The following is a 14,409-nucleotide window of genomic DNA, read 5'->3' as shown; positions in this document are numbered from 1 at the left end:
GCGTTTCCGTTTCCACCGTAATTCCATCATTTTATATAAATTAAATAAAATAACCAAAAACTCTGTTGAAAAAGGAATAAAAACGTACGAATTTAAAACGTTCGCGTTAAGAAAATTTAAACCGTCAAAAAAAAAAGAAAAAAAAAAAAAAGATTTTTAGAGCCTTATAATTAGTTTTCTCCCTTTAAAATCCGTTTAAGATTAATTAAAATAAAATTTTAAGACGGTTAATAAATTTTCCGAGTAAGAAATTACAAAAAAAAAAAAAAGAAGAAGAAGAAGGTGTAAAATAAAACCGAAAATTTTTTTTTTTTTTTTTTTTTTTACTTCGCCGCAATCGTGAAATAAAAACCTTTGACGTAAACTTTAAAAAAAAACAAACGAAAATTTCCCGCCTTTTTTTTTTTCAAACTTGAAATGCTCCCTCCCCCATCTCTCTCTCTCTTTCTCCTCCCATTCCCCTTTGTTTATCAAATATTTGGGACGTCGGCCAAAATTAAAAACAAAACAAAAAATTTTTTCTTCTGCTATTTCCAACTGGCGACAATTTCCCCCGTCGATCCACGAGTATATTCATCAATAAAGAAAACATTTTTAAAACCGTTTGAATTTCCCGCCAATTTTTCAATTAATTTTTTTTTTCTCTCCCGCACCTCCAGAACGTGTAAGGAGACGATTTGAATTTGTCGAACGGTTTATATCGCATTCGAACGTTTTTTTCCAGTTAAAGATTTAAAAAAATTCGACCGTTAAAAACCGTTAAAAAATATTTTTAAGAATGTTAAATGGATTATACACAACACACGTGTTGAATGTTTGCAAAATTTATAAAAATTCTTTTTTTTTTTTTGTCGAAGGTGAAAAACTACAGAAGGTTGAAATGTTGAAAAAAGGTTTTCAGGGAAAAAGGTAGAGGGAAAGAAAAATAAAAAACAGGTTAAAGATTTAATGATTCGGTAAAATATTCAAGATTTAAAAAAAAAAAGAAGAAATTATGGCGTTTAAAAAATAAAAAATAAAAAATAAAAACAAAAACCGACAAACCAGAAAAAAAGGAAAAAAATGGAAAAAAGGAAAAAAATGGAAAAAAGGAAAAAACAAATCTTGAGTTTTCTTTTTTTTTTTGCGGCAGCCAAACGGAAAATCAGTTTATTTATTTAAAATAAGAGAAAAAAGAAAAAATTTATGAAAAGTTTTTTTTTTTTTTTTTCATTTTTTTGTTTTTACGAGCGTTTTATTTGTAATTTTAGAAAATTTTTAAACGAATGAAAAAAATGAATGAAAACGTTTATAAAATTATTTAAAAAAAAAAAAAAAATTAGTAAACCGAAAATGAAACAATCAAGAGGTTTTTAGAAAACAAAAAAAAAAAAAAAAAAACGGAAATGAATGAATCTCGAAAAGGAAAAAGAAAAGCAAAGGAAAAAAGAAAGGGATTAAAAAAAAAAAAAAAGAAATCTTGAAGGGGTTTGACTTAACACAAAAAAAATCCCTCGACGGTTTAGGTTTTTCATTCTGTTTCGTTTCTTTCTTTCCCCCCTCCCCTCATTTCTCTTGTTTACATTTTCTAAATACACGTTAAAAATTCAAATAAAACGTAAAATAAATATTTAAAAGAAATTTGAATTTTGTGAAAATTTTGTACCCAACCCATCCACCCACCAATACTAATTTAAAAAATTTTTCATTTTCGCGCCTTTTTTTACAGTTTGCACGAGATTTTCAAATGGAGTCGCATCCATGCTCGGAGCCGTTTCTTCAAATGCATTCGACACTCTGTATTCGTATTCTAATACTTTTCACGTTCCATTCGTGACTCCTTGGTTTCCGGAAAAGGTGCTTAATGCCACGACGGAAGATTACGCCATTACTCTATGGCCGGATTATCACAAAGCCATAATCGACATGGTCGTACGTTACGAATGGGATAAAGTTATTTACATATACGATTCGCACGACGGTAAGTGTGTTCAAAATTTAAATTCGAATCCGAGACGTAACCGATCGTCGTGGAAGTAAAAAAAAAAAAAAAAAAAAAAACTTTTTTTACCGTATAATAAAAAAAATGACGCAAAAAGTAACAAAACAAAAGAAAACCTTTTCTTTTTTTTCTCCAATTCTGATTTTCCGCAAAAGTTAGGAGAGGAAGAGAGAGAAAAGAAAAAAAAGCAAAAATAAAAAAAAAGAATATTTGAGAGTGAAAATGGTGTGAAAAAGGGGGCGGGAAAGGTAAGAAGAGAGAAAGTGAGAGAGATGAGAATCGTCGGGTGTGAAAGGAGATTAGGTTACTTTAACATTCAAAAGCAGACGAAATTCGATTTGGTTTTTTTTTTATTTTTTTACTTACTTTATTCCGCCCTCGATTTCAATTCAAATAAAAAATTTACTTTGGAAAAATGAAGATGAAAGAAAAAAAAAAAAGAACGAAAAGAGAAACGAATAAAACGGAGAGGAGGAGGGAAGAGGCGGAGGAAGGGGGAAAACAGGGAGGAAACGGAAGTAAACAGGAGGAAAGAAAAGAAAAGCTCAGGTGAAAAATTGTAAAGTTAAAATAAAAAAAAAGGATAAAAAAAAGAAAATTCTCGACTGGAAAATTTTTTTTTTTTCAAAAAAAAAAAAAATTTGAAATATTTGCAAAAATTTTTTCCGGGAAATTTTTTTTTTTTTGTTGTTTTTGTTTTCCGCCATTTTTTTTTTCTTATTCAATTCTTTCGTATTCGACTTTTCATCACTTCACGTTTCTTTCTCTTCCCGCCAAAATAATTTTTTTTCATTCTTTCTTTTCAAACAATGTGACGAAAAAAAAATTTTTCATTTTTCACCTTTTTCTTCTTCTTTTCATTTTTTTTTTTTTCGTATCTTGTAAAAAAAAAACCCACGAATATAAACTTTTGAAGAAAAAAAAATTGCAAATTAATAAGGAAGGAAAAAGAAGGCGGGGAAACGCCAAGGGGGAGGGAAAGGGGAGGAAGAAGGGGGAAAGGCGAAAGAAAATTTATAAACGACTCTAAAAGTTTCGACAAGACGTGGAATTAATTCAAACAAACGATTTGATTTTTTTTATCGATAAAAAAAAAGAAACTAATTAAAAAATCATTGTTTAAAATTTAAAAAAAAAAAAAATTTACATTTGAAAATTAATATAAATCAAAATGGCGACGTGTTTTTCTTTAAATATATTCCAAAAGTTTTACATTAAATATTCTCGATTTTTCTCCTTTTTCTTTTTATGTATAACCGCAATCATCATCGAATTTTTTTCATTAAAAAAAACTTTTACCAAATTTGTAATAAATTACAAAAAGAATTTTTTTTTTTTTTTTATAGTCACGACTCTCTCTATCTAAAGTCACGTCTTTTTTTTTTTTAACCTGATTAATTTCTAAACATTTTTTTTTCCTTCTTTTTTCGTTTCATTTACATACGCATTTTTTTTTTTGGGGGGGGGGGAGAAATAATCTGACGTTATGTAAAAAATAAAACGATAATAATAATAATAATAATTTAAATTACAAAAAAAAAAGAAGAAAGCGTTCAACGCGAAGATTCAAAACCAAAACAAAATCTTTTAAAAAGGTGTAAATAACTGAAAGGTACAACAAACCCGTTGTTGATCTATCCTGAAAAATAAATCATGCGTTTCCAGAATCGAAAATTCATTCTTAAAAATTTTGCGAGTCTTTTACGAAGAAATTAAAGAAGAGATCATTGGGTATGTGAAAACATCAAAATGGCGACAAATTTTACAAGGAAAGGTCGGGACCTCCTCGTCCTGCCCTGTTTATTATTCGTTTCCGGAAAAAAATCCCCCGAAATGAATTTTTTAATAAAAACCCCGTCAAACTAACATCTAAAACGGTCACGTTTAACGGAATAATAATAATAAAAATATGCGTCTGACAGACTTAAACCTGGTTTAAATAAATGGGGGGAGGGAACGGGCGTGGAGGGGAGGAAAGGGAAGAAAAAAATGTTTTTTTTTTTTTTTAAATTAATTTTTCATTTTTTTTTTCGTAACCTTTTTTTTTCTCGCAAAACTCGCAAAAAAAAGTTTTAATTAATTAAAAACTTTGCATCGAACCACCTTTTGCATTTAATAATAATAATAATAATAATAATAATAATTTTAAAATTGTCAACGCGAATAATAATTTTTTTTTGGGGGGGAGAGGAGGAATGGGGAAAACGGAAGAGATGGAAAAAGGAAAAAAGACAACGTGTCAGTAACAGTGCAATGGCTACTTCACTAATTATAACCCTAAATATCCCTTTCCCTTCCCTCCCAACCCCCCCGTAAAAGTGAAAAATTATTTTTTTGCGATTGAGAAAATGTCGGGCAAACGTGGAAGAAGACAAAAGAAAAAAGTTAAATTTTTCTTTTTTTTAAAAAGAAACAATGAACTTATTATAACGGTCAAATTTTTTTTTTTCAAATTTACCGTAAGCGGTGCATTTCGCGCCAAAAATTCTGTTTTTAAAAATTAAAAGTGGTTTTAGAATAAAACCGTTAAATTAACACGTACCCGCATTTCGTTATTTGCACACACACACATATAAAAATTTTATTTTTGCGAGAGTCGAAACGATTTTCAAATCATGTAAAGGGGGATGTTAGGTAAGAAGGGAGGGAAAAAGAAATAATAAAAAAGATTTTAGAGTATAATATCGCGCAAGAGAATAATTAAAAAGAATTAAAGAAAGAAAAAGGTCGGAAGAAGAGAGGAGAGAAGAAGGGTAAGAAACGAAAGGTAAAGAAAAGAAAAGAAAGAGGAAAAAAAAACCGGAAGAAAAGTTAATTTAATTTTTTTTTTTCTTCTCCATCGTCTAAAAATTTTGTTACAAGACAAATTTCCTTTTTAATTCAAATTTCAAACAATTCCCTTCTCCCCCCTCCCATTTTTTTGTGGAGGGGAGAGAAGAGGAGAATGAAAAAGAGGCAGAGAGAGAGAGAGAGGTACGAAAAGGAAGAAGGAATTTCCTGTAAAGTAAAGTAAAATTAATTTTTATTCTCGCTGTTAAAACAAAAAAAAAAAAAAAAAAACGCGAGAGCCCGATGGTGAGAAAAAGTGGAAGAAGAAAAAAAAAAGAAATCATGGTTGATTTATACAACAATAAAAAAAAAAAAAGGCGACAAGTCAGATATTAAAGGGATTTTCTTTAGATCCCCCGGGGGTAGAACGGGAGGGCATGGGAGGAGAGGAGAGGAGAGCCGCTTTCTCATTTGACTTTCGATTCTCGGTGGTCCACATCCAAGAGGTCATACCACCCCCACCCCCCACCATCGCCACCACCCCCACCACCGGTTTCCATTACCATGACAACATTTTTCTTTTTCTTCATCTAAAACTATAATATCCTTCTTTTCTTTTACTTTTTTTTTTATTATTCGTTTTCATTTATTATTTCCTCTTTGAAACTACATTAAAAACGCCGCCATTTTTTTTTTTGTTTCACTAAATTTCATCCAACACTAAAAAAAAAAAAAAACGTACTCGCGTTCTAAAAACCCCCCCTCCCGCCCTTCTTTTCGCTCGTGTCGCATTTCCGTTTTAATATCAAATTAAATTAAGCGGGAAATTTTTTTTTTCTTCGGCATGCATTTTCGCTTTTAATAGGGGGGAGGGGGAATGGGCCCCGGGAAATAAAAAAAAAAAAAAAGGTGTCGCAAAAAGTTTAAATAAAAACGAGAAAAGTAATTTAGATAACACACAAAAAAAAAAAGTTAAAATTACAATTTTAAAAACTTTTCGCGCCATTTTTTTTTTTTTTTTTTTTAAAATTTTCCTTATGTTTACATTTAATACTTTTATAGTCACGCATCGCAACCTTTTTTTTTTTATTTATTTGTACTTTAAATTTATCCATTTCCGGTCGTTTTCGAAACACAAATTTTATTAAAAAAAAAAAATTTTGTAAACGTTATCTTTTCTTTCTTTTTTCCTTCATACGACGACATACTCCAATCTTTAATTAATCGAAAAATTTTGTTTTGTTTTCTTTCCGTCCATTTCCGGTTTCATCCGGACGATACACATCCGCTCTTAATTATACACAAAAACACGTAAACACAAAAACAAAAAAAAAATCAAACTAACTATTTAAAAAAATTTCAAATAATAATAATATCATTATTAACGTCATTTCCATAAAATTTTTAACGTTTCTTTTTTTTTTTGTTTAACCCTCCCCTCCTCCAACAACTTCCGCCATTTTTTTTTTCGGTTCGAAGCGTTGATTACCCGACGTTATGACCCCCATAAATTTCAAAACCAAAAAACCTTTTGTTTTTTTTTCGGAAAATTTATTATTCCTTAATCTTTATACTACCTTCTCACCATTTTGTTTTTTTACTTCCGCTTTTTTAAAGTCACCTTATACGAACTTTAATAATAATATTAATAATAATAATAATAATAATAATAATAATAATAATAATAATGATGATGATGATGATGATGATGATGATGAAATAACTTTATAAACAATCGAAAAGTAAAACAAAAAAAAATTACATCCGGTCATCGTTTTCGTAATCGTAATCGTCGTGTCGTTAAAAATTGCGTTTCAAAACTTTTGTAATTTGTTTTTTATTGTTTCAAAACATTTTTTCATACCGCACATTCATTTCCGTTTTTTCTCTTTTTTTTTTTTTTGTTTTTTGTTACGGCCGCATTAAATAAAAATTTTTTTTTTTCCAAAAAAGGTTTGATCAGATTACAACAAATCGACGAAACGTTAATAGGACGACAAAATTTTCACGTGGAAGCAGTCAAAAGAATAATTAACGAAACGGATGCCATAGAATTCCTATTGAGAATAGAGAAAATGAACACTTGGGGAAATAAATACATCATTTTGGATTGTCCGGCGGAACTCGCTAAAAAAATTATTATATCTCACGTCAGAAACGAGAGACTCGGAAGAAGAACTTATCATTACCTTCTAAGCGGTTTGGCAAGTAGTGTTTTTTTACAATAACGAAATTTTTTGTTTTCCCGATTATCGTTGTTTTTCGTTTCCAAAATAAAAAACCAATTTTTTATTTTTTTTTGACAAAAAAAATAAAAAAAAATTTAATTCCAGAAACTATTTTTTTTCTTTTTTTACCTTCACGAAAATCTAATAAACGTGTGGAGAGCAAAAACGAATCGAAGCAAAAAAAAAAAAAAAATTATCACAGCCAAGAATATTATTCTCGAAAGACCGCAAAAAAAAAAAAAAAAAGTTTAAAGGAAAGTTTTTTTTTCTCTCTCTCTCTCGTTTTTCGGTTCCAGTTTTTCTCTCTTTGCGTAACGAGTCCAGTTCCAGTTTTCCCCCCCTTCTCTCTCCCTCCCTCCCCCTTCCCCCTTTTTTTTCCTCTCTCGACCGTTTCTATCTCTTTTTTTCCCTCCTCTTCCTTACCATCTTTTCCACTCTTTCTTTTTCTTTTTACATTTTTTTCTTTATCTGGCATTTAGTGGTCCCCTGATGACAGTAATGCCCACTTTAAGAATCACCGAATTGGAACGGAAAAAAAAAGAGAGAGAGAAAATTTTTTTCTCTTTCTCTCTCTCTTCGTCGAATCATACTTGAAAAAATTTAATTTTTTTAAATAAAAATAAATCTTTCTTTTCCTTTTTTTTCCATTTTTTTTTTTTTTTAGAAAAAAAAAACTTGGAAACAAAACTTTCAAATAAATTCCTTTAACTTTTTAAATTTTTTTTTTTTTTTTTTTAACGTTAAAAAAAATATTACAACTACTACGACCGACGATAATAATAATGATAATAATAATAATAATAATAAAAACAATAATTTTAAATTAAAAACTTTTTTTTATATTTTTTTTGTAAAAAGCATAAATGAAAAACACAAAAAAAAATTTTTTAAAAAACTGAAAATCTTGCGAAATGTAAAATGAAAATTACTCTTTAAGACCATCGTGGTTTAGGTGTGATAATAACAATAATAACAAAACAAAAACAAACAAACAAAACAACAAGGAAACGATTAAACAGAACTGGACAAACAAACAAACAAACGAAAATTTTCATCTGCCTCTTTTTTACTTTTCTTACCACGCTAAAGTGATTAAATCAACTGATTTGTTGCATGACGTCATAGTATAAATTTAACAAACAACAACAACAAACTAATTGTTTTTCGATTGACAATTATTTTGTTTTATTTTTCCATTTCAGATAATGGATGATGAATGGGAGACCAGCATACCCTACGGAAGTGTTAACATAACGGGTTTTAAAATAGTCGACAGAAATAGAAAATTCGTTAAAGATTTTTTAGAAATGAGAAGGAGACGTTTTTCGAGTTTAGGAGGAAGTCGGTTATCTACCTATTATCTTCCTGTCGTTTGTTCACCCCCCCTCTCTCTCTCCTTAAAATAAAAATTTTTTAAATTTTATTTTTCAGATCAAAATTCAATATCGGCTCAATTTGCACTCATGTACGATGCCGTTTTCGTCATTGTCGAAGCATTTAATAAATTATTTAAAAAAAAACCGGAAGTCGGAGAATCTCTTAAACGGGGCCCACTTTTCAATAACGGATCACGTTTGGATTGTTATGCTAATTATAGCAATAACACGTGGGTGACACCTTGGGAACACGGTGATAAAATATCAAAACATTTAAGAAAGGTAAAAGAAGAAAAAAAGTTTTATTTTCGTTTTCTCTCCCCCGTCTCTCTCTCTCTCTCTCTCTCACTCCCCTTCCGGAAAAGTTTTGATTCGATGACGTTTTAATTTTTCCAGGTCGAAATGGAAGGTTTAACCGGCGATGTTAAATTTAACGAACACGGAAGACGAAGAAATTTTACTTTGCAGGTTGTTAAAATGTCGTTAAACAGCGTTTTGCAAAGGGTCGGAAATTGGTCGGACGTTTACGGTTTGAGTCTGGAATTCGAACCGAAAACTATTAAACCCATCGAACAAGAAATCGATAGAAATAAAACGTACATCGTCACATCCATCATTGTGAGTTTTCGTTTATTAAATTATTATTATTATTATCATCATCGCCATCATCGCCATCATCATAAAACGAAAATTTTAAATCATCAGAATCGAATCCAGTCAGAAACTGGAGAATTTCAAGAGAATTTTTTAAGAAAAAAAAAAAAAAAAGTTTTTTCCCCCCTTTTATTTTCTTTTACATGTTAATAATAATAATAATAATAATAATGAATAAAATTCCAGGAAGAACCTTACATAATGGCAAAACCCAACGACACCGGAGTGAAATACGAAGGAAACGATCGTTACGAAGGTTACTGTAAGGATTTGGCGGATTTAGTTGCTAAAAAATTAAACATTAAATGTAATTATCATGTTTAAAAAAAAAAAAAAATTTCTCCCCTCCCTCTCCCCCTCCCCATCACCCCCTAAGATATTTTTTATTTGTTAAATTAATTACAAAAAAAAATTTTTTTCCAGACGAGTTAAGATTGGTCAAAGACAAAGTTTACGGTTCTAAAAATCAACATGGAGAATGGGACGGAATGGTTGGAGAATTGATACGAAAGGTATATGTACGAATATAAAAGAAATTTTAATTCACTACGAGGAACGAATGAGAAAAGAAGGAGGGGGGAGGGGAACGGAAAGGGGAAAAGGAGTTGGGAGGAAGTAAAAGAAAATGTGAAAAAGAACACAAACGAAGAAAAACAAACGAGTTCATCTCATTGAGATACAAATAAAAGATTTGAGATGGTTTTTTTTTTTGGTAAAAAGTAATCAAATGTTTAACACGAATGAATGAATGAATGAATGAATGAAAGAGGAATTATTTACAACAACAAAAAAAAAAGCATCAAAAGGATTCCGACGAAAAAAAAAGGAAACATTTCGTTTTCAAAGGTTGTTTCTCAAACACAAAACAACCAAATTTGCTTTTCCCACATTAAATTTTTACCTTATTTATGTGACGTCATACGAGAGTTCCGCCATTTTTTTTTTTTTTTTTTTTTTGGAAAAACTCAAAAGCAGATAGAGTTTTTTGACGGTGCGAGAATAATAATAAAAAAAAAATGGCGTTTGGTAGAAAATAAAAAAATAAAAACACTTTTTTTTTTTAAATTGATTAATTACAGGAAGCGGATATGGCAATCGCTTCGATGACGATCACGTCAGAAAGGCAAAAAGCCATCGATTTTAGCAAACCTTTCATGTCTCTCGGAATAAGCATAATGATAAAAAAACCGGTTAAACAAAAACCCGGAGTTTTCAGCTTTTTAAATCCGCTTTCAAAAGAAATTTGGGTTTCCGTTATTTTTTCTTATTTAGCCGTTTCCGTTGTTCTTTTCATCGTGTCAAGGTAACCTAATTTTTCTTTTTTCATTTTTTTTTTTTTCCCGTCGCGTGTGATAATTTTCTTTCTTTCTTTCTTTCTTATAAAAAAAATTAAATTTTCTTTCAAGATTTTCTCCCTACGAATGGAAATTACTTCATTGCGAAGAAGAAAGTCAAAGAAGTTATCCCGTCGGTGGCGGGGGAGGTCACAGTCTTTCGACGACTGTCGCAAACGATTTCAGTATACTCAACAGCCTGTGGTTCGCATTGGGTGCATTCATGCAACAAGGCTGTGACATAACTCCAAGGTGAGGAGGGGATGATGTTAAAAAAAAAAAAAAATTCAAACTCGTGTATAATAAAATTTAATTAAATATTTCAGATCCATTTCCGGTAGGATAGTCGGTTGCGTTTGGTGGTTTTTCACACTTATACTAATATCATCGTACACGGCTAATTTAGCTGCCTTTTTAACCGTCGAAAGAATGGTGACTCCCATCAATTCTCCGGAAGATTTAGCATCTCAAACGGAAGTCGAATATGGAACTCTAACGAACGGTTCGACGTGGGAATTTTTTAGCGTAATTTTTCCGCCTTTTTTTGAAATTTCACTTTTGAATTTTTGTTATTGCAAATTATTATAAATTTTCCACTGTTTTTTTAAATTTAGAAATCTCAAATAACTTTGTTTAACAAAATGTGGGAATTTATGAATTCGAGAAAACACGTTTTTGTTAAATCCTACGACGAAGGAATAAGAAGAGTGAGAGATTCAAAAGGAAAATACGCTCTCTTGATAGAAAGTCCGAAAAACGATTATACAAACGAGCGACAACCTTGTGACACGATGAAAGTCGGAAGGAATTTAGATGCGAAAGGTTTCGGTATTGCCACTGCCTTACATTCGCCACTCATGTGAGCATTTAGGAAAAAACGTTCACCATAAACGTTCGTTCCATAGAAAAACCTGAAAAACGTTTCCTTTTTTTTTTTTTACAGGAAAGAAATAAATTTAGCCGTTCTCGAACTCATTGAAAATGGAGAATTGACCAAGTTGAAAAATCGTTGGTGGTCTTACAGAACGGAATGCAAACAAAGCGACAAACAAGATGCTCTAGGAAATGAACTTTCCCTCAGTCACGTGGCCGGAATATTTTACATTCTCATTGGTGGATTGATACTGGCAATGGCGGTCGCGCTTTTAGAATTTTGCTATAAATCACACATGGAAGCCATGAGAGCCAAAGTATGACTACTGTATGTGAGAATAAAAATAAAAATCCGCGTGAAATGATGTTCTTTAACTAATTAACCTCTTTTTTTTTTCTTCTTCCACGTTCACCAATTTTACAATAAGATACCTTTAACGGATGCCATGAAAGCTAAAGCAAGACTTACAATCGGTGGCGGAAGAGATTTCGACAACGGCAGAGTAAGTATTCCAAAAACAAAACAAAAAAAAAAGAAAATTACTCGCGTGACGCCATCGTACAACGTTGCCATTTTGTTTAGTTATTTTTTTAACTTTTTCAGTATTATGCTCCGGCAGAAGTCGATCAAGATCAAGTGCATTCAAACACTCACACGCAAGTTTGATAAAAAAAAAAAAAAAATGATGATGGCGACCAATGTAATTTTTTTTTTTTTAAAGTGTCAAGAAAATAATTATTATAAATTATGTTTTGACCTTTCCCTTTCCTCTATTATATCACGCTGTATGATAATTCCATGACGTGTAATAATTGTGATTATTATTATTATTATTATTATTATCATTTTGATACACTTGATTCGATTTGAAAAAATAAAAACAAAGAAAATTTTTTTTTTTTTTTGTTACGAATAAAATAAGGAGAGAATCAATCACGTTTCCGTTGCGATGTATATTATTCGTTTTATACAATAGAAAATACATATTAAGAATAGTAGAATAAATTTTTTTTTAGATTTTCCTTACGTCGGTACTGATATCTCGTTAACACGTTTAATGTCGAATAAGTAAAATGCCACGTGAAAAAATAAAGTTATCAGAATATTGCTTACAAATTTTTTTCCGTTGGATTTTTTACACGACTCGTCGTCGTCGTTGTCGTCGTCGTAAATCATCCCGAACGTGTATTTAGAAAAGCAAAAAAAAAAACGTTAAATACCCGTTCGATATTTGCTTTAAAAACGCCATTTTGTTTTATATATATAAATATCTACAACAAAAAATTATTAAAATTTTTATCGACAAAACAGTCAATCGATCAAATCGATTTTTAATCGTCGTCGTTATATATTCGATTTATTAGTGGAAAAAAAACGATAATGACGTCACTCTCGTTACGTAAAAATTAAATTAATGCAAAATTTATTTTCTATAAAGACCCAAGTTATTATTTGATATTATTTAAATTATTATTATCATTATTATTACCATTTGTTTTTTTTTTTTTTTTTTTTGTGAACAAACAAACGACGTTTTATTCATTCCTTACTCTCTCTCTCTTTCCTATGGAAAAATTTTGGAGAAGAAAATTTAAGAAAAAAAAAAAAAAAAAAAAAGAAAAAAACTCCTAAAACATTCTGGAAATTTTCTAAAAATTCGTTTTCACATGTCGAACGCATCGAACCGTCAATAAATCAATAATAATAATAATAATAAAAACCTTGGAACAAATTTCACACGCTGGAAAAAAAAAAATTTGATTGGGTCGGTTTTTTTTTTCTTTAAAATTCCGTCATTTTTCCCTCCCTCCCTACTTTCTGCCCATTCACTCTCTTGTTTTCCTTCTTCTTTTCCTTCATCATCTTTTTTTTTTTTTTTTTTTTTTTTTTTTTTTAAAAAAAGTTGATGGCATTAAATTTTTCTTTTCCAGTAATGAAAAAAAAAAGAAACAATAATAATAATAATAATAACAACAACAACAACAAAAACAATTTTTGTAACGAAATAAACTTTTGTCTTGTTTTTTTTTTTTTTTTTTTTGTTTTCTTTTCTCTTTGTTAGCTGGCGCGTTTCTGCCGAACGTGGATTGGTCGAACGGTTAACAAAATAAAAATAAAATTTTTTGCCATCTTATCATTTTTTTTTTTTAACACCCCGAACGCCTCCCCCAAATAATTACACAACGTAAAATAAATACATTTAATTTTTTCCAGGTTTCAAATTTTGTCGACATTTTTTCTTCTTCCCCGATATTTTCAATTTTTTTTTTTTTTTTATTTATTTCCAATCTTGTCCATCGCGTTTTCTTTTGCCACTTTTTTTTTCTTACATAAATAATCTCGAAAGGATGTTTGGTGGGGGAGGGGAAAAGGAGAGAAGAGAATCGTGAAAATAATTTTTACGGGGAAAATTTTCAAAAAGGTTAAATTATTAACAAATGCCACGTTTTATCGGTCCACCGGTCAATTTATTATTAATAAAGTTTAAAGATGTTAATAAATTATTCGGATTAATTCGGTTTAGCCTCTCTCTCTCCCTCTCTCTCCGCTCCCCCTTCCCTTTCCTACCTCCCTTTCTCCTGATTTTATGACGTAAATATTTACTTAAGGGGCGAATAAGAAAACCGCTGGAACGAATTATGGCGGCAGGTTCAACAACAACAAAAATTATTCGAACGTATTTTTTCATCTTCATTTCCATCTTTTTCTTTCTTTTTTTTTTGCTGCTAATTTTTTCATTCATTTCAACTCGTTCGAAAGCAATAAAATGATAATGATGATGATGATGACGATGATGACGATGACGATTTTTTATTTCGATTCTAAGTCAGCGATAAAAACTCAAACGAACGTTTTAAAAAAAATGCATATCTTTCACCAATAATAATAATAATAATAATAATATTTAAATTTTTACGATTAAAAAAAATAAACGTTGGTAACAATTGTGGAAAAACTATTTAAAAAAAAAAAAAATTTTTTTATTGGCAAACCTTTTTTTCGTCATAATCGGTGGAAATCAATTTTCTCGATTTGTTTAAAAAAAAAAAAATTGCACCGTCGTAAGTTATTTCGTAGATGAAAGGTGGAAGGGGAGGGAAGGGAAAGAAAATTAGAGTGAAGGGAAATTTTTTTTTTTTAACGGATCCCCTTTTGAAAAAAAATTATGTTGGTACTCGTAATTTTAAAATGG

General features: G+C 30.1%; 1 protein-coding gene across 1 annotated transcript; it reads left to right on the top strand.

The window, feature by feature from the left end:
- Positions 1-1,740: 1,740 nt before the first annotated feature.
- On the top strand, positions 1,741-11,882 carry Phum_PHUM473220 (glutamate receptor 1 precursor, putative; the record flags this gene model as incomplete). The annotated part of the gene is made up of 14 exons (XM_002430282.1): positions 1,741-1,960; positions 6,704-6,963; positions 8,181-8,319; positions 8,410-8,636; positions 8,751-8,972; positions 9,195-9,315; positions 9,432-9,520; positions 10,088-10,311; positions 10,415-10,594; positions 10,669-10,867; positions 10,957-11,201; positions 11,286-11,532; positions 11,644-11,718; positions 11,820-11,882. The coding sequence occupies 14 exons, from the start codon at positions 1,741-1,743 to the stop codon at positions 11,880-11,882; spliced, it is 2,511 nt and encodes an 836-aa protein (XP_002430327.1).
- Positions 11,883-14,409: the final 2,527 nt, after the last annotated feature.

The sequence above is a fragment of the Pediculus humanus genome, genomic scaffold (assembly GCF_000006295.1).
Source record: "Pediculus humanus corporis 1103172108253 genomic scaffold, whole genome shotgun sequence".
NCBI lineage: Eukaryota > Metazoa > Arthropoda > Insecta > Psocodea > Pediculidae > Pediculus > Pediculus humanus.
Note: the sequence above shows the minus strand (reverse complement) of the source record. Positions and strands in the feature narration are given on the sequence as shown.